The sequence below is a fragment of the Panthera leo genome, chromosome A2 (genome assembly GCF_018350215.1).
Source record: "Panthera leo isolate Ple1 chromosome A2, P.leo_Ple1_pat1.1, whole genome shotgun sequence".
NCBI classification, from domain to species: Eukaryota; Metazoa; Chordata; class Mammalia; order Carnivora; family Felidae; genus Panthera; species Panthera leo.
This window is the reverse complement of record NC_056680.1, coordinates 113,930,619-113,955,464: the sequence shown is the minus strand read 5'-3', so window position 1 is coordinate 113,955,464 and position 24,846 is coordinate 113,930,619. Positions and strand designations below refer to the sequence as shown.

Sequence of the window (24,846 nt, the reverse complement as noted above, 5' to 3'; positions counted from 1 at the left end):
CTTTGGTTTTCTTTTTCAAGATAGCTTTGGCTATTCGGGGTCTTTTCTGGTTCCATACAAATTTTAGGATTATTTGTTCTAACTCTGTGAAGAATGCTGTGTTATTTTGATAGGGATTGCATTGAATATGTAGATTGCTTTGGGTAGTATCGACATTTTAACAATATTGTTCTTCCTATCCAGGAGCATGGAATCTTTTTCCATTTTTTAGTGTGCTTTTCAATTTCTTTCATAAGCTTTCTATAGTTTTCAGTGTATAGATTTTTCACCTCTTTGGTTAGATTTATTCCTAGGTATTTTATGGTTTTTGGTGCAACTGTTAATTCGGATCGATTCCTTGATTTCTCTTTCTGTCGCTTCATTGTTGGTGTATAGGAATGCAACCGATTTCTGTGCATTGATTTTATATCCTGCAACTTTGCTGAATTCATGAATCAGTTCTAGCAGTTTTTTGGTGGCATCTTTTGGGTTTTCCATATAGAGTATCATGTCATCTGCGAAGAGTGAAAATTTGACTTCCTCCTGGCCGATTTGGATGCCTTTTATTTCTTTGTGTTGTGTGACTGCAGAGGTTAAGACTTCCAATACTATGTTGAATAACAGTGGTGAGAGTGGACATCCCTATCTTGTTCCCGACCTTAGGGGGAAAGCTCTCAGTTTTCCCCCATTGAGGATGATATTAGCATTGGGTCGCTCATATATGGCTTTTATGATCTTGAGGTATGCTCCTTTTATCCCTACTTTCTTGAGGGCTTTTATCAAGAAAGGTTGCTGTATTTTGTCAAATGCTTTCTCTTCATCTGTTGAGAGGATCATATGGTTCTTGTCCTTTCTTTTATTGACGTGATGAATCACATTGATTGTTTTGTGGATATTGAACCAGCCCTGCATCCCAGGTATAAATCCCACTTGGTTGTGGTGAATAATTGTTTTAATGTATTGTTGGATCTGGTTGGCTAATATCTTGTTGAGGATTGTTGCATCCATGTTCATCAGGGAAATTGGTCTATAGTTCTCCTTTTTAGTGGGGTCTCTGTCTGGTTTTGGAATCCATGACCATTGTTCTCAAATAGCACCTTCCTTACTGAGTTTATGTTCTTTTAGCACTTATAACACTGTAACCACCTTGTTTGTTCATTTGATACATAGTCTGTCAACTGCTGGAACTTCATGAGCTCAAGAACTTTGTTTTGTTCACTGCTGTCAGAGTTTAGAGAAGTGCCTGGCATACAGTAGAACATAATAACAATTTGTTGAATGAATGAAAAATAGATGACCTCTTCCACTTCCAATTTATGATCCATTAAGTATAACTATGATTAAGTAAAATAATTCATTTTTTAAAAAATCTTACATTGATAAATGCAAAATTCCTGCAGTTAATTCCTACAAATGGGTAAAGTTTTAGTAGTTATGAGAAACTAACTGCTGTGGTCTGAGTGTTTGTATCCCCCCCCAGAATTCACATGTTGAAATCTTAACACCTAAGATGATGGTATTAGGATGGTATTAGGAGGTGCTGTCATAGCCAAGAGATGCCAGAGTTCCCTCTTCCTTCTGCCATTGAGGATACAACGAAAAGTCTACAACCCTCAAGAGGGGGCTACCCAGTTTGTTGTACTGTGTTGTAGCAGCCTGAATGGACCAAGACTAATCCTTTGCATTTCTAAATAAAGGTTGTAGTTCATCCTTTAACATATGATTGTTTACTTCTGTATGGGTAGCTGATACAGGAAATCAGAGAACCTGGAATCCTATTTCCCTTGTGAATCTTACTTATGTGTTGGTGTTTGAGAGAATTGTCTCTCTAGTTCTTACCTCAAGTAAATTTAAAAGTTGATGGGGTGCCTGGGTGGCTCAGTTGGTTAAGCGTCGACTTCAGCTCAGGTCACGATCTCATGGCCCGTGAGTTCGAGCCCCACGTCGGGCTCTGGGCTGATGGCTCAGAGCCTGGAGCCTGCTTCCAATTCTGTGTCTCCTTCTCTCTCTGCCCCTCCCACGTTCATGCTCTGTCTCTCTCTGTCTCAAAAATAAATAAACGTTAAAAAAAAAAAAGTTGTTTGACCATTCTAGATTTATGGCAAAGTTGTTTTTTAAAAAAATTGTGTGTAAATAGCAATAACTTCTTTTTCTGTCTATATCTTCTATCCTGAATCCTATACTTCCTGATTCTAAACCTATATATCCAATCCTGTAGCCATCTCTATCAAGATGTCTTATAGGGGCAGCTGTGTGGCTTAGTTGGTCAAGTGTCTGACTTTGGCTCAGCTCATGATCTCATGGTTCATAAGTTCAAGACCCACATCAGGCTCTCTGCTGTCAGCACAGAGCCTGCTTCAGATCCTTTGTCCTCCCCTCCCTCTGCCCACCCTCCCCCCTACCAATAACTAAACATTTAAAAAAAGATGCCTTACCTTGTAAAAGTTAGAACTCTTTTTGCTGCAACTAATTAATAATCTATATAAAACTAGATTATGCTAAAGGGAAAATTTTTTGGCTCTTTGTTCCTGGGAAGTTCAGGGATGGAACTGACCTCAAGATCCACTAGATCCAGAGGCTCAAATGTTAATCTGGATATTCTCTACCATCTCTCTCTCATCTCATCTTCTTCATCTGTTAGCTTTGTATTTTCTTTGTGTAAGGCTTCTAGGTTGTAAGAACAGTGACCACAAGCAGCTGAAAGCTTACATTGTCTACCTTTAATGAACTCAGAAGAAAGAACCTCTCTCCCAGTTTTACTGTGAAAAACAAGGCAGCGAAAAGGCTTTGATGTTGTAAGCCTGAAGCTTCACAAACCCCTCTGGGGTCACCTTTGGTAGTTTTATTGGAAGAGTACTATATCAGTTTAAATATTGGTTTGGCTGTTGTAACAAAGATGAATAATGGTAACTTAAATAGATATTTATTTTTCTTTCACATAAAAGTCCAAGCTGGTAGATGGTCTGGGGGTAGATTGGTTATGTTTCTAAGGTGTTCAGACTCCTTCTTTCTTGAGATTCTGCCATTCCCTAGGATGTTACTCTTCTCTGTATGGTGATGGATCACTATTATTACATGTGCCTTGTATCCTGCAAGCATGGAGAAAAAGAGTGAAAGGCAACTACTTTTTAAGGGTACAACCTAGAAGTTGCACTACATTGGTTAGCAGATCATTGGCCAGAACTTGTCACATGGTCACACCTAGATGCTAGGAAGACTCGGAAATGTGATCTCTAGCAGGTGGCTATTGTTCTAGTTAAAATTGGTTGGGGAGAGTGGAGGAGAGCATACCTTATGTCATTAAAGGGAAGAAGTAAAAATAGATGTTAGGGTGTTGACCTCTTGTCACAGGTAATTTTGTTATTTTATTTATACCACAATCACATGGTTATACTTGATGATATAGAAGAAGACTAGTTCCTAAAAGTAAGAGGGTTAGAGGTGCTATTAATGGAAAACATTAGTGTCAGGGGGAGAGTTCATGGCAGACAAAAGTGACATCTGTACCATATACCTACGAATCAACATATCTGATACTTAGCATCTTCCAAAACAGTATCTCTTATTTGTCCAAGTTCGTTTAATAACACTACCATCCAGCCAGCTATCCAAACTAAATGTGGGAAAATTACACACTCTTCTTGTTTCTTCAGTCTTACCCCATGATTATACTTCCTAAGTGGGACTCCAATCCCACCCTTTCACCTTCTCCCCACATTACTTCTTTACCTCAAGCCACCTTCATCTCACTCATGGGCTATTTTGACACTCTCCTCTCCAGAGGAACACTATTATCAAGACTAATCTGATCATGTCACTCTCTCGCTTCAAACAGCAAAACAAAAACCTTCAGTTGCTTTCAATTGCCTGCATGATAAAGCCTGGCAGGTTATAAGATACTCCATGATCTGACCCCTAGTTTGCATCTCTGTTACTTTTCTAGTGTCTTTCTATTCTCAATCTCATTGGTGTTGTGCTGTTTAATCCTTCTGTATTTTTGCCAATTGCTGTATTTTCACCAGGAAAATGCCACTTTTTCTTCAAGGCTCATTCTGGGAAGCCTTCTCTGACCCTCTGCTTCTTCCACTAGAGTTTACCACTCTCTCCTTTTGCCACCTTTATAACTTATTCATTGCAGATATTTGTTTACTACACAGTCTCCATGATGAGATGGTAAATCCCTGAGGGAACTACGTCTTTCATCTACATTCCTAGTGTCTGACACAATGTAAATCTTTAAAATTATTTACTGAATGAAGAAATGCATTAATTGAAAAAACCCTATCTTTTGTGTATTGATTCTCTATTAGTTACTACTATCCCTATCATAAAGGTATATAAAGTGTAAGGAAAAAAATTTTTTCTGAGCTTGCTTCTTTAGATAGTAAGAGGAATTTCTATTCTAGTTTGGATATAAGTCTTTATGATATCAAACAAAATTTGAATTGGTTTTATTTCAAGTACAGTTAATTTTTTTCAGTTTTTATTTTAGTCATCTCAGGCTGCTTTAATAAAGTACCATATGCTAGGTGGCTTAAACAATAGATATTTATTTCTCACACTTCTGGCTAAGAAATCTAAGGACAGGGTACCAGCAGATTTGATTTGTGGTAAAGGCCCTCTTTCTGGTTTATAGGAAACCACCTTTTCACTGTATCTTTCCATGTCAGAGAGTGGATTCTGGCCCCCTTCCTCTTTTTAATAAGGGCACTAATCCCATCAAGGAGTGTTCCCATCCTCATGACCTCATCTAAACCTAGTTATTCGCAAGGGTCCCCAAATGCCATTATATTGGGGAATTGGGGCTTCAATATATGAACTTGGGAGAGAACATAAATATTCAGTCCATAAGTATCCCTGTTCCTTTTTTACTCTTGGTTCTAAAGAGTTCTAAGATCCTTCTCAGTATTAAATGAATTTTTATTTTTACTTTAAAGTTACTTTGAATTGAAAAAAAATAAAGTTACATTGAATTAATGATATTCTCAAGGGTATATTTTTGAAATGGTCTGTGATATACTTTAGCATGTTTAAATGAAGGCTCAGATTCACTGAGTGGAGGAAATATTAAGTCCTAGGTAGTAATTGCATGTGGGAAGGGGTAAATAATGACAATCTATTACTAGTACTATCATAAGTGAAGTTTTATTATATCAACCACAACATGTTATGAGAAAACAGCTATTTTCTAATTTTATTAAAAATAGGAACTTACTTTTGTTTGTTTTAAAAGCAGTGTGTGTTGATCATAGAAAATTTAGAAAATACATATAAAGAAGAAAATAAATCTAGAATCTCAAGGCCCAGAGACAACTCTAACTTTGTGTATGATCTTCGGGCAGTAACACACACATCATTCACCTATTTGTTTATTCCAAACATGTGTTATGTACAGTTTTTACCCCTGCCATTTAAATAAGCTTTCAAAACGTCATGTTTAATTGTTTCATAGTATTCTCTGAATGATTTATATGATTTGTTCTCTGTGTTGGACCTTTAGGTGACTTCCTATTCACTATAGTAAATACACGTACTCCTTAAATATTCTTCATTATAATAAATACTTTAAATTTTAGCTTTGTTCATGGTAGTTTCTTTACAAAAATTAGTAAAATCTGTTGGTCTTTAGGATTCTTTTTAAAGAAATTTTTTTTTAACGTTTATTTATTTTTGAGACAGAGAGAAACAGAGCATGAACGGGGGAGGGGCAGAGAGAGAGGGAGACACAGAATTGGAAGCAGGCTCCAGGCTCTGAGCAGTCAGCCCAGAGCCCGACGTGGGGCTCGAACTCACAGACCGCGAGATCGTGACCTGAGTTGAAGTCGGACGCCTAACCGACTGAGCCACCCAGGCGCCCCTGGTCTTTAGGATTCTACCTTTGATGTTATGTTTAAACTTATAAAGAATATGTAACTACTTGCTTCTGTTTTATTTCTCTTACGGTTTTTTAACATTAAAATTTTCAATCTACCTGAAATTTATTATAGTGTATTATATGGGACTTGAGTCTAATTTTAGAGTATTTTCTTGGAGCCTGCAGTTTGTGTCAAGAACTTTGTCAGGAATAGAAGATCATACCATAGATCTATTTATGATAAATAATACCAAATTTCATGTAGTAGGTTTTATGGTAACTAAAAATTATCAATTATTGGATTGATTGAAATTAGTGAAATAACTATGTAATAACGTACCTCTAGCTTTATATATTTTTTCCCCTCAGTTTCACTTACCTAAGAAAATGTTCTAGACAAATGTTCTGTTTGGATAGATTCTTTGTTTCATACCTATTAGGTTTGTTATGAGAGCATATCTAGTACATTGTTTCCTTATAAATGTTAAAAAAAATAAACTACCTAAATTTTTACCAATTTGACAAATATATTTATTTTGTTTTTTCTAGAATCTGTGTTTGTGGCTATCCCCGACAACATGTAAGAAAATACAAAGGAATAAGTAGCAGGATACCAGTTTCTTCAGGGTTCATGGTACAAATGTTAACAGGAATTTATTTTGCTTTGTAAGTTCATTTCATATACAAAGTAAATCTTTGATCTCTCTGGAAAATCATAGTCTGTTGTGTTATTGCTTTTGTTATTTTATAGTTATTATATTAGAATCTCATTGGATAAACAATCAGCATATTTTTGTGAAAGAATATGAATCAAGATCTTGATAATAGTTTTATTATTTAAAACATATCTCTTAATGTTCTGAAGAATTTGTAACCAACTAAAACACTTCATCTTTCTTTAACTCAAGGACAGAATGAAAATTAGCAACACCCACATATACTCACAGTTTTTTCATTACTCTTTTTTTTTTTTTGCTGTAATTTCCAAATAGATTTTTTTTTCCCAATGAAGATCTTTTTCCATTTCCAGAAATTTTAAATCTTGAAAAACACTTAGCGCTTCTTTGATCATAAATAGTTTATTATTAATTTACTATTAATTTCTAATATTGATGCTCAGTCTTACTTAGTGCCTTAGATACTGGTATTTGTCTTTGAACCCTATCTTCTACTATATATATTTTACTATACTTTACATTATATTCATTCAATACTTTAATTTGTCTTAGTAGATTATAAGCTTCTTGACTGAAGGCAGAATTTGTGATCTTTGGGCTAAATATGGCCTGCTGCCTGTTTCCTTATTATTAAAACACATTTACATCTGTTTGTTTACATATTGCCTATGGCTGCTTTTGAGCTACAGTGACAGAGTTGAGTAGTTGCAATAGAGATTGTATGGCCCACAAGCCTAAAATATTTATTATGTAGCCCTTTAAGAAAAAGTTTATCAACCCCTGCGTTAGACCATTCATATTGTCCCACAGCTCGTGGATGCTCTATTTTATTTTCTCTCTTTATTGCTTTGTGTTTCAGATTTAGTAATTCCTATTGACCTATCTTCACATTCATTGATTTTTTTCTTGGTGATGTTGAGTCTATTAATGAGCCCACTGAAGGGGTTCTTCATTTCTGTTACTATTTTATTTCTAGTCTTTTCATTTGACTTTTTCTTATGGTTTCCATCTCTCTGCTTAAATCACCATCTGTTCACACATGTTTTCCGTGTAACTATTTATCATAGTTATTTTAATTTCCCTGATAACTACAGAATCTGAATCATCTTTGAATTTGTCTCTATTGTTTTTTGTCTCTTGACAGTGGGTTGTTTTCTTCTTGCTTTTTGTGTGCCTTGTAATATTTGATTCATTATCATTTTGTTCATGGATAGAACAATAGTGACTGAGGTAAATATTGTTTATGTCTAGAAATGGGCATGCCTCTTCTAGGCTTCTAGTGGAGTTATTATAGGCAGGAATGAGCTGAGGTTGGATTTTGTTGTTGCTATGGTTACCTTCATGGCACCACCTACCTCAGATTCCTCTCATGGTCCCTGGCAGTTAGGGTGTGAGCTGGATTGCTGGAGGGTTTTTCTCAATGTTCTTGCTCCATCCTCAGCTTTTAGTTTTTCCTTTGTGTGTGTCTGTACCTCGCAGACGATCTTTCTTCATGTCTTGTTCCTCCTTCAGCAATAGAGTACTGTTGCTTGTTTCTAAATGTGTACTAGTCTAGGTGGGGTGTTTGGAGGAAGTGGTGTTCTCTGTTGCCTGGTCCAGCCTCAGTTATAAGCAGGCCCTGTGTCCCTCTATCTGGGATTCAGGAAAGGAGGGTAGCTCTTCAGTGGTCCTGTCCCTCCTCCAGTGGTAAGAGACCCTAGCGGTCTCAACATAGGACAATTTCCTGATCCTTTCCCACATGTAGTTTTTCTTTTTCTTTCTCTCACTGCCACAGTCAATCTTCACCTCTGCCCTTGGGGTGAAAGGGTTTGATACTCTTTCCCCAGAGGCTTTAAAACTTTGGTTTCACTTGAGAAAAAGGTTGGCTGGGTCTTCATGCCTTTCTTGCTCAGGTGGCTCCTCTTTTCCTCTAGGCCCGAACTACCAGAGCAACTTCCTCTGGTCCCTTGCCTTGCCCCCAGTTTTTCTTATGAGTGCCTAGAGGAGGTTTGTGGTAAAGAGCTTGTGAGTGGTTATGAGCTCCCCTTGTATCTGCTCCTAGAGATTCTATACTCTAGTGCTGGCCCATACTTGGCTTTTAGCAATTTGTTTAAAAAGTTTAGCTCAAGTCTTCTAACCTGCTTGCATTGTGGCCTGTCTATCTTCAGAGGTATCTGTCTGCCCTTAGGTTTTAGGCTACTTGGCTGCCCTGTGACTTTAGCTCCTTGTTGGATTCATGGAAAGCTAGGATTTTCTAGATTATCTGACTTTATCTTGTTTTTAGGGTGGATAACAATGCTGTTTCTACTTTTTAGGCCTCACTTGCACCCTTGATACAATTCATACTTCTTTATTTTTGTTGGCAGATGACCAAATCATTATTTCTGTGTCCATTGTTATCATGTATCTAATTTTTAGAGTTTGGCCATATCTTTGAAAATGAATATGCATAACATACGCTCTTCCCCCCCCCCCCCCAGTATCTACCTGATATTTGCAGCATATATCATATACACTTCTAAATGACTGTAAAAATGCAAAGAAGTAATTACTTAAGATACTGCAAGCCACAGTAGTTGTAGATTCTCACTAAAATCTGTGGGAGTTACAGAGTAATTTGACCATAAAGTGTTCTGAACATTATTCTATGATATATAATTTATTATGCTCTGACTTGTTTTGAAAGTGTAAAATGCTTTGAGATTGCCTCTTTTTTTTTTTTTTTTTTTTTTTTTTGATATCTGGCTATAAATAGACATGTTCTTTAGAGAAGAAATATAGATCTATAAAATTTTCTTTGCTATTAATAGCATTTTCGGATAAAATTGAAAGGAATTCAGAGATATAAAAATAAGTTTTCCAGGAGGGTGGCATGCTAAGCAGTGTGCTAATGTGATCTATTATTTTACTCAGCAAACATTTTCTCATTGTATTTTGTTCAAATATACAGAATCAATTAAAAATAATTAATACTTTCTTCATTTAATTTTATAGTTATAATGGAGAATGGGATCTAGCTCAAAAAGCATTGGATGATATTATATACAGAGCTCAGCTAGAATTATATCCAGAGCCATTGTTGGTAGGTGCCTCACTTGTTTATGTAAATTTTGTAATTTAAGATTTCTCATTTTAGAACTATAAATTGAGAAGTAGCCATTCATAGTGCATTGATGCCATTAAACTCAGTGATTCATGCTGTTATACTAGACAAATTTTATGCTTGAAAAGGTGTATATAATGGAATTTGAGAATTTCATTAAGCTAACTTCTGAGATATTTAATAGTCTTTTAAACTTACAAGAATGTTCTCCTTAACATGCTAGAGCTGCACGTATGAATTAGCATTAAGCATTTAGAAATATAATTTCAATATTTTGGAATTTTAAATTTCATCACTTACATATTATTTTTAACCACAGTTTCCGGGGTGCCTGGGTGGCTCAGTCAGTTAAGCATCCGACTTTGACTCAGGTCATGATCTCACGGTTTGTGGGTTTGAGCCCTGTGTTGGGCTCTGTGCTCATAGCTAACAGCCTGGAGCCTGCTTCGGATTCTGTGTCTTCCTCTCTCTCTGTTCCTCCCTTGCTTGCACTCTGTCTCTTTCTCTTTCAAATATAAATAAACATTAAAAAACAAAAAACCGATAGTTTCCTTCTGAGCTCTTACTCCTTATCCTAGAAGATTTACATATCATTTTAGGAAATACATTGGAGAAAGTATGATTTTATAAAACCTGTTAAAATTTGGCATTTTATTTGATGTAAGGGTATAATACGTCTGTTAATACCAATCTGAAACTGTATTTTTTCCTTAGGTTGCTAATGCCATAAAGGCTTCATTGCCTCATGGTGCCATGAAGTCTAGTAAGGAGGGTACAAGGTGTATTCAAGTTGAAATCACACCAACTTCCTCTAGAATATCAAGAAATGCAGTAACCAGCATGTCAATAAGAGGTCATAGGTGGAAAAGACATGGTAAGAAATAAAAAAGTCTTCAAATTAGAGGATTGTTGATTCTATCACATTTTTGTCTGTATTTATAGGGCTGTAACTTCTAACTTTAGTAAATAATATCATAGTGGCATGGATGAAAGCTGTTGGATCAACTCCTAAATCATTATCCACAAGTGATAAGCAGTAAGGAATACAGCTCCTTATGTTACATATATGAATGAAAATTTATTTAAACATTGTATTTGTTTTTAAATTTATTTCAATAGAGTAGGAGAGTAGGAAAATGCATGTTAAAATTATTCACACATGGGTTTCTGTTCAAAACTATTGGCAAATATTCCTAAATGTTTCTTATTTCTCAACTCTTTGGCAAGTAAACTTGCATATTGAAACAGAACAAGTAATAGGGACTTTGACATTTTCTTTTGTACTTCCTGGCAAAGAATGCCATCTTATTGATACAACGCTGGGCATTTCTATTTACTGGAAGTTAATTTTCTTACAAGATTTTTTGTTTTAATATTTCTCCTTGATTTCTTCATTTTACTACTTAAAAATTCTACTAGAAGTTTATTTTATTTACCGTGGCCTTCTTAATGCTTTCTCACTTCTCCCCCTTTTCTCAAGATTTATTATTTTTAATTTAATTTCTTATTCTTTTGGTAACTCCCCCCCTACCTACAAGTTACTGTAGTGGCAAGAATCAGTGTAAGATTACTATCACCTCTCTCAGAAGGTAATCATAGGACCAGAAGCAAAAAGCCACTTCTGTGCCCCAAGCAAACATATATATTACTGTTTTCTTTTTCCTGTAAACTGTGATGAAAATGGTAGCTCCTATATTTGGTTCCAGTTGTTTTTATGGTCTCTGCAGAGAAATGCAAAAGTGAGAAGAATATTATTCATGGTGAAATAGAAAGTTCGCAATAAGAACATTGTTCCTACTTAGGAAATCTAGGAGATAATGTGTCAAAAGGGAATGGTGATGGAAAATTCCAGCTTACCCAATGATCATTTTTGTTTTTTTAAAGTATTGTGACAGTTGTTGAAATTTCTTTAGAAAGGCATAAAAGAGGTGATAATGTTTGCCATTAACAAGGCAAATTTTGTTACAATTTAAACATACAGAGTCTAAACATACTTCAGTTTCTTCAGTGAAAATTATGCTACTGAATGGGACTAGATTACAGGTAAAAAGTTGTTTAATTAGTATGATGGCACCCTAGACTTCAGATTTCTGTTTTGGCATTAATAGGTGAAAATAGGCTTACAGGCAACGAACCAGATCATGTGGGTCACTGTGGCCATAATCGCTCCCAAACTACTGTAGGAAATGCAAAGAATGAGTTTTAATTCCTTTTCCACATTCCCTTCTTGCTTGTTAGGTGACTGTATGGGGAATTAGAAAAGAGTATATAAGTTCTGCTATTAAAAATATGAAATATTGAAGTTCAATTGTATCTATGCATGTGTGTGTGAGAAAGAGGTATATGTATATTTCCATGCATGCATTTAATAGAACAAGATGTGCACCCTGCAGTAAAATAAAAGCAATTTTCTAGAAATATTTTATAGGAATAAATTACCAAAATAAGAGATAAGACTACCTGAATATGCTGTATCTATTTGATTCTTACTATCTTCCAGATTCCATTTGGCTACTGTTTGAGGAGTTGGTCCTGTGTCTTAATGCGATAGCCTTGTTAAAATAATCTCTTTTATCAGCTACCCCTTATGCTCATTCAACCCTCAAAACTCTAACACTTGGATAACTCCCACTTATGTTGACAAAAAACATCACAGATGAGGATTTAGAAGAGAATGAACTATTAAAAAAGCAAGTCAGGTTTACGGAGGCAATATCGAATATGGCTTATCTTGTTTACCACTCTTCTGTAGTTGTGAATTCTCTTTTTCCAGTGACTAAAATACTCCTACTTTAAGATACTTATTTATCTCTACAGGTAGGTTGCATTCTCCCTTTTAAGGGTAGTCTTGGCTTTCCTTCCCCGAGCGCTGTTTTTCATTGTTAATCCCATCCTGTTGAATTAAAAACTACTGTTTTCCATCTTTGTGATCCTGATTCCTACTTGAACACCTTATTGTTTTGGGCTTTCTAGCCCACTGGCTTCTTGTGGGGAAGATAGGTAACTGTGCTTTGGTTGTTAAATATATAGGCAATTCTTAAGTTATAAATGGATTTTTTATATATTATATAAATTTTAACAAAATTTACTTTTACATTAATTTTTGCAGAAACAATGTTAAAGGGTTTGTAGACTTCAGGGTGAACCACAAAAGGCTTTCATCCCATAATGTTTCTGAAGCATAGTGCTATAGGATGTAGGTTTAGTTTATGACTCTGTGAGAGCACATTTAGAGCTTCTTTATTTTATGAAACTGTTTCCTGTTCCACATGTATCCTTACCACTCCCTTACCACACCAACCCTCGCAGGAGGAGGGATTTCATATCAGACCCCAAACTGTATCACACAGTAGGAACATGGAATATGCAACTTTAAAACAGTGATGATGAGGGCTGGGGATAGAGAAGGGACAAGACACATAAACTTAAGACATATTTCTTTTTTTTTCCTTGTCTCTTTCTTTGTTATTGTTAGTGCCAGGAAAGAAGAAAGCAGTTGGCCCTTTTTTCTTTCCGTGGGTCTCTTCCCTTTTTCTTTTCTGTTTTCTTATATATATGTCTTTTTCAAAACTTGAGATATAATTGACTAGTAATACTATGTTAATTTCTGGTGTACAACATAATGATTTAATATATGTGTATATTGCAAGATGACCACCACTCTAGACTCTACCAAGTCTAGTTACTATCCATTGCTACACATAATTACACGTTTTTTTTCTTGTGATAAGAACTTTTAAGATCTAGCAACTTTCAAATATATGATACAGTATTATTAACTATAGTCACCATTCTATACCTTACATCCCCAGGACTTACTTATTTTATAACTGGAGGTTTATACCTGGTGACTGTTTTCACCCTTTTTGCCCACCCCACCCCACCCCTGACCTCTGCCTCTGGCAACCATCAATCTGTTCTCTGTATCTATGAGTTTGGTGTGTTTGTTTGTGTTCCACATACAAATGAGGTCATATGGTGTTTGTCTTACTCTGGTTTATTTTACTTAGCATAATGCCCTCAAGGTCCATCCACATTGTTGCAAATGACAAAATTTCCTTCTTTTTTATGGTTGGATAATATTTTGTTGTATACATAGCACATTTTCTTCATCCATCCATTAATGGACATTTTTTCTCCTTTTTCCAACCTATCTGGGGAGAAGAGGGAGAGGAGTAAATGAGGTTCTCCTATGGAAGCAGCCAAGCAGAATTTCGTTTTTTGTTTGCTTATTTTCTTTCCATCTCTTGTTATTAAAGAATATAGATAATTAAGTCATATATTAGTATGTTTGCATATCTGGGTCACCAATGCATATGCATATGCAAACAAATGCATTAAATTAGAACAATTAATCACATATATTCTTTTCTCTTATTGTAACGGAAAAAAACTTTATCTTTACAGCAAATGCTAACTGATATTTTAGTGATTTTAAAGTTAATTTGGAACAGTTTTAATTTCTTACATTAAATTTTTTTTTTTCTGAGCTCTTCTAGAATGTATTGCAGATCTGCCATTCTTTTCTTTAAGTTAAGAATGATCCAAAGCTTATGTTTTAATGGAAAGTATTCTTTTGGAAGGTAAAAAATTAATAGTTTTAACATTTCCACACATTTCAGAATTTATATTCTTATTACTATTGAAAAACAATCCAAATTTCTAGGATTATATTTTGATCAGTTTTATTTGCTTGGCCCTTTATTTATATAATAATAACAATAGACTTTATTTTTTAGAGCAGTTTTAGGTTCACAGCAAAATTGAATGGAAAGTGCAACATCCATGTACCCTGTGACTCCTGCCACGTCCCCCTCCCCCCCATGTATGTCCTCCTCCACTATCAACATCCTATGGCAGAGAGGTACATTTGTAAGGCCCTGTAATTTTACTTTTGACCAGACAGTGTGTCCTCATATCAACTAAATAGGGTGACTTTTAAGGAAAGTTTGGTTTCTACAGACTTATTAACTTAGACATGTTTGACGATTAGCACATTTGCCTAATTTCCCCCCACTTCTCACTTGATTATTTTACTATTGTACTGATATGGCTTAACTTAATGTTGTGTTTTTAAACTTTTTAAAATTTGTGTATACATTTCTGAGAAAAGTTTAATGACTTTGTAATTCCATGCCAATACATATGTTTGGAAAGTAAAATTACAATGTAGAACTGCTGCTTTTGACTTTTAAGGGTCATCATTTCAGAATTAATAGTTTTATTTATATATTATTAATTCTTTTGAGTATATTGTGTTTTACTTAGTGTATATTTTTTAAACCTAGATTTTCAGATGACCTACAGATTGAAGGCTATTTAGAAGTTATAATTTGAAAGTAAAATGCAACTAGGAAAGGATAATAATAATCACTTAAAAAGGATTAAGGTAAGGGAAGAAAGAGTAGATTATAACCAAAGCAAGAATCAAAATGAAAACTCCAATTAAAAAGAAGATAAAACAGTGAAAAAGATTATTGAAAATTTTAAATTAATAATAAAAATGCAATTCTATTACATATATATTTCCTTTAAAAAATAAACATAAGTAGCTAAAAAGAAAACAGAAAATATCTCTTTACAATTGTGCTTCAATTCTATAGTAATTCTTAAATGTTACTTCTAAAAGCTTTCTTCATCATCTACCATTTCAGCTATTAATAGACCTTTTTCTTAAATCCCTGAATGATTTTCCACCACTTTAAGGTTCTATTATACAATCTGTACTTATTTATTTCCTTGTACTTTTTCCATTCCCTCTCCTCTTTCAGAACAAATTTAATTGCTGTTTTTTTGTCTGTCTCCCTGCACCCCCCACCCCCACCAACCATTATGACTCATTCTTCTTGCACTTAAAAAAAAAAATATCTATACTTGGAAGAAGGTAACCAACTTTTCTCTGTTCTTTTAAAACACTTGTTAAAATATCACTTCTTTGTTCTAGAAAAGTCCCCTAATTAAGTTATGGTTGCAAATAATGAGTGCTTATAATTTTTGCCAACTGGTTATCTAATAAAAAGGCTTATCTAGTGAAATCCCAATTCTTTATTACTGCCCACCATTGTTTCTACTTGTGCATTTATTTGTGAGATAATGAGGCAAGTAAGTGAAAAACATTTGGTATGATTCAAAGCATTACATAAAAGCCGATTGTTAACTCATTAAGGACTATTTAATTTGTTTCATTAGCTACACCATAATTGTATTCTTGATAAGTTTTTATTAGCTAGCTTGCTATTCGCATGGTCCTATATTTGAGCTTTTCCATAAAATGATGTTTTTTGAAACTTATAGTTTGGATTTTCTCAATTTGAGATAAACATTTAGTGTGAGTAAGTATCAGACACAAAAGTATACATGTGTTATATAATAGTAACAACCAACTTAATGATTTTTTTTTTTTTTTTTTTTTTTTGGTAATTTTTGCAGCCCTGAAGTATAGTATCCTAATCTGACATTTATATTACTGTTACAGTCTGGACTTTTTAGAAGGTTGTTTTAATACCTGTTGTCTCACTTAATCCCAAATTAACATGAAAATAGAATAGATTGAATTTGTATTTCTCATTTATTTGTTGTTACAACTGTTTGCCCAGGTAGGTATCAATAATAAGAACAGTATTTATAAATTAGGTCCTTTTATAACATTGTATTTCATGACTTTGATTTAGTCAACAATACAAAGTTTTAAGTAGTGAAAAAGAACTAAAAAAAAGAACTACATATATATTTAAGTCTTCAACTTAATAATACAAAATAAGTACACTGAGGATTTTAGGGTACTTAATAAATTATATGAAATGTTTAAGTGAAAAATAAAATAAAATACAGTTTACATAGATTAAGTCTAAAAAAGTGAAGTTTCATGTTATAGCAGTTTGATCACATTTTTAGCATTAAGTTTCTATTTAATGGATATTTAAATAAATTTAAATGATTATAGCAAAATTCAAAGAGATCTGTGATTATACTTTTTAAAAATGATGAAAAGGGGCGCCTGGGTGGCGCAGTCGGTTAAGCGTCCGACTTCAGCCAGGTCACGATCTCGCGGCCCGTGAGTTCGAGCCCCGCGTCAGGCTCTGGGCTGATGGCTCGGAGCCTGGAGCCTGTTTCCGATTCTGTGTCTCCCTCTCTCTCTGCCCCTCCCCCATTCATGCTCTGTCTCTCTCTGTCCCAAAAATAAAAAAAAAAAAAAAAAAAAAACGTTGAAAAAAAAAAATTAAAAAAAAAAAAATAAAATAAAAATGATGAAAAGTGTGATTTGTTTTAATTTGTTCTAGTGGTTTAGTACTAACATATTAGATGAGAAAAGAAAAAGAACAATAAAGAGATGCAGTTCATGTTGGAAAATAATTTATTGATATAGAAATTATTATTAATTTGATTATCACTAAATATCTAACTGTTGAACAAGTCTGAATAATTATAAGAAGTGTATTTCAGTTAAATATTTTAGAAAATAATTATTTGTAAATATTTCCAAACATTTAAGGTAGACTCTTCCTATATTATGACATTATGAATGTCATGTCTTTTTTTTTTTTTTTAATTTTTTTAAAACGTTTATTTATTTTTGAGACAGAGAGAGACAGAGCATGAACAGGGGAGGGGCAGAGAGAGAGGGAGACACAGAATCTGAAACAGGCTCCAGGCTCTGAGCGGTCAGCACAGAGCCCGATGCGGGGCTCGAACTCACGGACCATGAGATCATGACCTGAGCCGAAGTCGGACGCTTAACCGACCGAGCCACCCAGGCGCCCCATGAATGTCATAAGTCTTGAGATGTCACATTTATTTTGTGAATCTGATTTTATGAATTTATGAGAAAAACATTCAATTGAGGAGAAACAAAATTGCTAATAGTTATGAAAACATTTTGAGAAACATAGAACTCATAACTTTAAACCAAACATAGCAAACTCTTAAGAATTGGTTATCGGAATTTCACATCTGTAGATAGAAATGTATAATGCTTATGTATTTATTTTAAAAGTTGCCTTACTTGTTAAGGAAATTAGAAAAAATGATCTGGCAGTTTTATAAAAAGGTTGAAATGTTTTTAGAATCATTTTGAGATGCTCCATTATTTTCAGATTCTAAAATACTATTTGAGGAATAAATTTTTCTTTCCTGATATAGATGATAAAACATTTGGACCAAAAATAAGTATTTCTTTCTAACCAAAATTAGCTCTGCGTGAATTTTAACTGGCACTCTTGGTATGAATCTTTATGGTCATGGAGGACAAAATAAAATATTAGGAAATATTAGATGATCACAAGAAAAAGGACAGATTAGCCAGAGCTAAAATATCATGTTGTACAATTGACACATATAAATAAACATTAGGTTGAAAGAGAAAAGCCTCAGATATCCTGGTTTAGCCAACTTTAGAAGAAAACAAAAAAATCTTAGTCTATTTCTAGGGAAAATGAAATAAAAATGCTTTTCTACACAGGGTAGCAAAATATTTCAAAATTATTGGTCTTATGAGGCAAAAACACTTATTTGTAAATCATTGTGTTCTACATTTTTTGTTAAGGAGGCCTTCCATTAAGGAAGAGTTCTTGCTATGGTTGAGGATTTTATTATTTATTATTGTTACTTATCATTGAGCACTGCCCTTCCCCCTCCCCCCGCTCCCCAACCATCACACTTTTAGGAGCATTTGTTACACATTGCACACAGAAGAAGAAAAAAGCTTTTATAGATAGTTTTGTAATACATGTTGCTTACCTGGTTTTGGTATGTCTGGTCATGAGGATTTTTTATCATCATGAAGGATTCACCTGTTCTGGCAGCATCCATGTGTTGCACATCTCAAAGAGATTTTTTTTTAACCTGAGACTTAATAAGGACAACAAAAGAAGTTACTGAGAATGACTGTATCCGCCTCAGTAAGAAGAATTGTATCATTTCCTATATACGCAACAAAAGCTAAAGACTTGACTGATATTTACTTAAGGAAACAGGCAATAGCTCCTAAGCAGGATGTTTATAAATAAATCATTCTAGGGGCACCTGGGTGGCTCAGTCAGTTAAGCATCCAACTTCAGCTCAGGTCATGATCTCATGGCTCATGAGTTCAAGCCCGGCATTAGGCTCCGTGCTGACAGCTCAGAGCCTGGAGCCTGCTTCCAATTTTGTGTCTCCTTCTGTCTGTGCCCCTTCCGTGCTCATGCTCTGTTTCTGTCTGTCTCTCTCTCAAAAATAAATAAACATTAAATTTTTTTTAATTAAAAAAATAAATCATTCTAGTCCATACTGTGTTTTTCTTGGTGCCCCAGACTGCTCTTTTTTATCTGGAACATCTACTTCTGGCTTCAGGACCCATATTTCTAAGTCTTAATGTTTGTTGATGTCTTTACTCAGATTGCAGCTCATTAACTGCAGGGTCCTTATTCCGTGTTTCTATGGAAGCTTTGATTTCTTCTAATCTGCCTTGCAAATTACTGGCCCAGGCTATAGATTGTTACAGTGCTGTTTTTTCTAACCCAGGGCACGCTTCATACTCAATATTTTGTGTTACATAAGTATGACTTCTGTTGATAAGAAATGCTAATAAAATACACACAGTGTATCTGTGTACCTGTCAATGGCTGCCCATTGCAATCAGAACAAAATACAAGGTCTACACTTTGGCATAGGTGATATGGTATCTTGCCTATCACTTTGATCTGAAGTGAAGACCAGACTCATCTTACTTTCTAATTCTTCAACACACTAAGCCATTTCTGTCTTAGGAGGTTCATACTAGTAATTTGAGATATTTGAGCTGAGGTTTGAAAGATGAGAAGAAAGTGCCAGCTTGAACTGTCTTCTTCCACATCATTATGTAGACAGTGACTTTTTATCATTCAGATCACATCTCAAATATCCCTTTCTCAAAGAGGTCTCCCCAGACCATTCATCTTAAGTAGACTTTCTCCCCTACCATCCTCCTTTACTCTTTCCCATTATGCTTATTTTCTTCACTGCATTTTCCATCTAAAATTCTGTTGTTTCCTTAATTCCCATACTGTAGTGTAGGCTCTGGGAGGGCAGGGTCTTTGGTTGGCCATTGTATCCCCAGCATCTAAAACATTGTCTGGCATATAATAGGTGCTCAATACGTAGTAGTTGAATGCATAAATGAGTGAATGAATGATAAAGAAATTTATAATATAGACTGAGCAATTCATTCCTTCTTTTTTTGAAAAACACTGTAACAACATGATAGTAAACTGAGTAGAGGGATATTCACTTATAATCCCAATTCTTAAAGAATTATCATTTTATAGGTTTTTCCATATGTATATGTATTTTTCATAGTTGTGCTCTATTTAAAATTTTTGATGTTTTGCTTTTGTTCATTTAATGTTGTCAAGCATTTTCCTAAGTTCTCCTAGTAAGTCCAGTTGTTTTAATGGCTACATAATACCACATTGACTTGATATTCCATCATTTATTCAACTATTTCCTTAACATGTTAAATAATTTGTTTCTAACTTTTTGCTATTATAGATAACACTGCAATGAATAGCTTAATCTCTATAGATAGCATTTTTCTTCTACTGAATAGGATAAATTATAAACATAAACTGAGTGGATTAAAAGGTATGAAGCTGTTCAAATATATTATGACATTTAAAATATTTATATCTTATAAATTGCAAAGGAATGTATATCACTTTATTTTAGAGCTTACTCAAAAATACTTTTCATAATGTCAAAATGGCATGATGCAGATGTTTAAAGGCTAGGTTAATTTTTAAAGCTTTGGCTTGTTTTATTATTTTCACACATATTTATAAAATACTGTAAGTGCCTTGGGTCATAACCAGATTCCTTTTGACTTACAAAGTAGTCTTAGTACAAAGCTGTGTAGAGTCTATGGATAAATGATATTCCTTTATTTAAGTTGTCACTTTTAGTAAATAGGGAAGCCATAAAAAAAAAAAAAAAGCTATAGCTAGGATAAGGAGCTTCATGAGTGATGTAATGGGATAGATATTTGGGATTATAAGATTACATATGAGGGAAATCACAACTTTTCGTGATCAGTTTTAATGATATTTGCAATTTGTTTTACCTTTTTTTTTTTCCTCAAAGCTGGAAGAAATTTTATAGGGAGAAATGATTTGAGTGCCTTTGAGAACCAATTTGGAAATGTCTTTTAAAGTATTCTTTAACTCTCCTTATTTCTGTATGTGGGGAGAAGTTTACCTGTTTGTAGAGGTTATACAAATAAACTATTCTTTGAGACATTTCTCTTTGGATCTTTTTTGAACTTTTCGAATTATTTGAAGTCAAATGTAAGTATTGTTTTTTATAGGCATAGAACAACCATGACACCTTTTGCATAGATTTAACATTAGATTCTGGGCTTTCAAACATTATGTTCTATTTTCTAATACCTTTATTCCCTTAAAACATCTCCTCTCTAATTTTCTTAAAGAAAGATTAACTTCTTCTCCTTTGCTATTTTATCTAGAGCATAATATAATTTATTATGAACTGTAAATTTAAAAAATGTATATTTTGGACATTATTAAGCATTTTACTAAACCTGCATTTAGAAGCGGCTACTTCACTTTTCCAAAAGAGACTTTGCTTTTCTCTGCCATCTAAAAATTCTTATTAGCATAAGCTGTATATAATTTTTTTCTTTTTATGTAGTCAGGTAACACTTTCCTAGTTTACCTTTGTCATGTCTTCTCCATGATTTTTCACCTTTATTGTTTTTAATAATAATATCACCATGTAACAGGACATTCATTTAATTTATTAAGCAAATGTTAATTGGGCACCAACTATATGCAAGCTACTTTCTCAGGTACAAGGTATGCAGGAGTGACCAGACGAAAGTCCCTGCCCTCGTGGGACATGATACATAAATAATTGTATTAGAGAGTGATTAAGTGCTGAGAATAAACAAAGTAGAGAAGAGAGTGTATGAAATATGGGGGACATTGAAACTTGATGGGATGATCAGGGAAGGTTTCACTGAGAAGGAGATTTTTGAGAAAAGACCTGAAAGAAGTAAGGAGATGAGCCATGGAAGTAGCTATGTGGGGAAGAGCATCCCAGGTCTAGGGAATAGCAAGACTGGTAAGAAAGCGTGTGCAGGGGGATTGGGTCACATGTGGGGGAAGAAACTGGAGAAAAAACAGAGAGCAAAATCATGTAGCAAATGTTGGAGTTATGTAGTTATCTTTATTCTGTAATTTTCCTGAGAATTTAACTCAAATTGATTTTGAATGAATTGAAGAGTTAGACTATAATATGTTAGAGTTAGACTATAGTAGGTTAGAATTGACATTTGGAGTCAAAAGATTTTGCTGTTTAGCTTACCCGCTGAATAGTTAACTCTTTCTGAACTTCAGTTTCCTTGTCTGTAAATGGGAGAGAATATAATTGAATAATATACCCAAATACTCCAAAAAAAATCTGTTTACTGCCGTTCAAATGTAAGTTGTGTTGTTTTTTATTCTGTTAGGCCACCAATGAATATCTTTTAAAATTTGTTAAATTTTAGTATTCATTGGCTTTGCTATGTCTGGATATTTCTACAGTTCATAATTTTTTTGGACTAGATAGTCCCTTTAATAGATCTTTTGTGAAAAAGCTTCTATAACATAAATGGACAGGTCTTGCCTGTCACCCAACAGCGCCATGATGATTTTACTCTCAGTTGCAGTGGCTTCTGTCATTTACCTCAGATTTTTACTTGCCTTTACTTTGAAGATAGCTATTAGCAAGGGGAAATAGGCTCTGTTGGAATTTTTTAATCTCATTGAGGTAAAACTACCTCACTAACATGCTTTGGCCTGTTTAGGAAATAAACATTTCATTTAGAGAACCTCTAGTCAGAGGTTTGTGAAGCTCTAAGTAAATGGGAAATTATTATACCAGCACATTGGCCCCCCAGCCCAGGGTAACATGAAGCTTCAAGGACCTCCTGAAGTGCGTATTGCTGCTGGGTATGAAGTACCTAGGACATTCATAATAACTTTTGCTTTAAGTTTTCAAAATTTGAAAGAATTTGTTAGAATAGAGCATTGGTTCTCAAACTTTGCTGCACATTAGTCACTAGGACCTTTTAAAAATCCCAATGTCTAGGTCATACCTCATACTAATTAAATCAAAATGTCTAGCTTGAGAGCCTGGTAGGAGTAGTTCTTAAAGACTCCCAGGTGATACCAGTGTGTAGCAAAGTTTGAGACCCTTAAGAGTATGTGGCTCTGGCCTCCATTTTTTTACTACCTATTATTGTTTCACATGCTTTAGCACCATGAATGGGAGCTTGATAATCCTATCATGAGGAACATTTGAAAGTAGTAGGTAGTATCTCTCAAACAGATTTGTGTTCCACGTTTTTTTAAGAGTATGTACTGTTTTACATAGTCTTGTGTTGTTTTGAACTTTAATTTTCATTATGACCCATGGTAGATATATTTATGTTATTTTTTTCCATTTATTACAGATATTTCCTTGGCAACTTTAAATAAAGCCATGCTTTGTGATTTAAGACACAGAATAAAATGTTTACAAGTTTTAGCTGGTTAGGAGTTCCATTCCTTTGTTTTGATTACAATGGCTATTTTCAGAATAAAGGACCAACAGCCAAGTTGTTTTTCCAATCCATTTTTATTTCTCTCCAGCTTAGTAATGAACTGTTATAGGCTGACCTAAATTTATGGTGTGAGTACAAATCTGAAGGAATAGAATATTTAATTGTATTATAGCTGCATTAATATTTACTAATACACACAATGATTGGTGTGTGAGATAAAAACTGACTTGCAGCATTAGTAACCTTGATATTATGAGTGAATAATCATTTTCCCAATTTTTTAGTTTATTAAGTCAGCCTCATTGTAATTTAATTAAAAAAATAGAATTTTAAATGTACAAGGGGAATTCCTAGGTGTCTTGGTTCCTAATGTTGACAAGAGCCAGAGTTTTGGCTGCACATCCTGGAACATTTGCCCAGGGCTTGACCTAAGTTCCAGTGGTTACAATACTATCTTTAAACAATAGAAATTCTATTTTGATTTACAAAAAAATTTCTGTTTCATGGTCCGTGTCAAATGTGTGTGTGAAAAAATGCAGAACATGAATTGATGCTCCGTGAGTTTTTTCATTGTCATTTAAAATTAAAGAACATGACCCTGCTGTTTCCAGTACTGTCAAAGTAATGAAAATTATGGAAATTTCCACAGTGCAGATATTTGGCTTAATTCATAACATTCAGTTGTCCAATTTTTGTTTGGGATCTTTTGTTTTTCTTGTTTTGCATTTTTAGTTTGTTTTGTTTTCAGCCATCATTTTGTCTTATCATCTTCAATTCTAGAGCAACCTGACAACAGTAATGATACCAGTGAATTGGGCATCCTTGTCATTCCTGAGATTAGTGTCACAAATGTGGCCGGAGAGAGAACCGGGAATGGGGAAAAAGGCAGAACACTAGGAGAGATTGATGCTCAGCATATACAGGGTGTGCAGGAAACAGCCACAGATCCTAGAACTGAGAGCAAAGGCTTGCCAGAGATCAGGAGGCAAAAATCTGTAAGAAAAATGATGGAGGATGGAATAAACTCACCTGGCAGAGTGCAGTTTTAGCAGAGCACTTTCTAGCTGCCCTCCAAGGTATCTCATGGCACAGGGCCACTGCTGCATGTCTTAAGCAACAGTTGCACAGTCACAGAAATTTTGCATGTCATCTAATAATCAAAATGCATGAATTATGCACCACAATTTCTCAATGATCTAATGCTCTTTGGAATGGTCGTACCTATATTTTCTCTGAATAAACTGTTATAAAAACTAAGGCAGAAGATTACTTCCACAGTAATTTTCTGCTTATATTTTGAGATCTAAAATTATATTTTATCTTTATATTTTTAACATCTTTGATTTGAAGGATAATGTATATAGAATTTTAACAAGTTTGAACTTGTGATACTTAGGGTCTATTTTTTTTCATCTTTGTAAAATAATCTAGAATGTAGAATGCAACCTTTAAAAAAATCTTTAAAATATCTTAATACCATTTTTTTAAAGTTCCTTGGTAAGAGCTTCGATTTTATATTGCTTTGCTACTTGGGGAGACTTTACCCCTAGTTTTACTGTGTGATATTTTCCTTAATTGTTTCTGATCTTTTGCATGAACTGGAAGAGAAATCTTTCTTAAAACATGGGGGGCGGGGGTGTTATGGCATGCTTTTTGTTTAATACACTCTAAATTACTCTTATTTAGTTACAATGAACTA

General features: G+C 34.3%; 1 protein-coding gene across 11 annotated transcripts in view; it reads left to right on the top strand.

Moving 5' to 3' along the window:
- Positions 1–24,846, top strand: part of FAM126A (family with sequence similarity 126 member A) — a 133,472-nt gene that overhangs the window by 74,330 nt on the left and 34,296 nt on the right. For 9 of the 11 annotated variants that reach the window (XM_042920008.1, XM_042920013.1, XM_042920023.1 and 6 more), the window contains exons 8-10: positions 6,383–6,499; positions 9,484–9,571; positions 10,307–10,466. In XM_042920008.1, coding sequence (XP_042775942.1) covers positions 6,383–6,499; positions 9,484–9,571; positions 10,307–10,466 — 365 coding nt within the window. Of the gene's footprint in view, positions 1–6,382; positions 6,500–9,483; positions 9,572–10,306; positions 10,467–23,927; positions 24,224–24,846 lie in introns of all 11 variants that reach the window. The other 2 variants (XM_042920067.1, XM_042920057.1) reach the window with 1 other exon arrangement.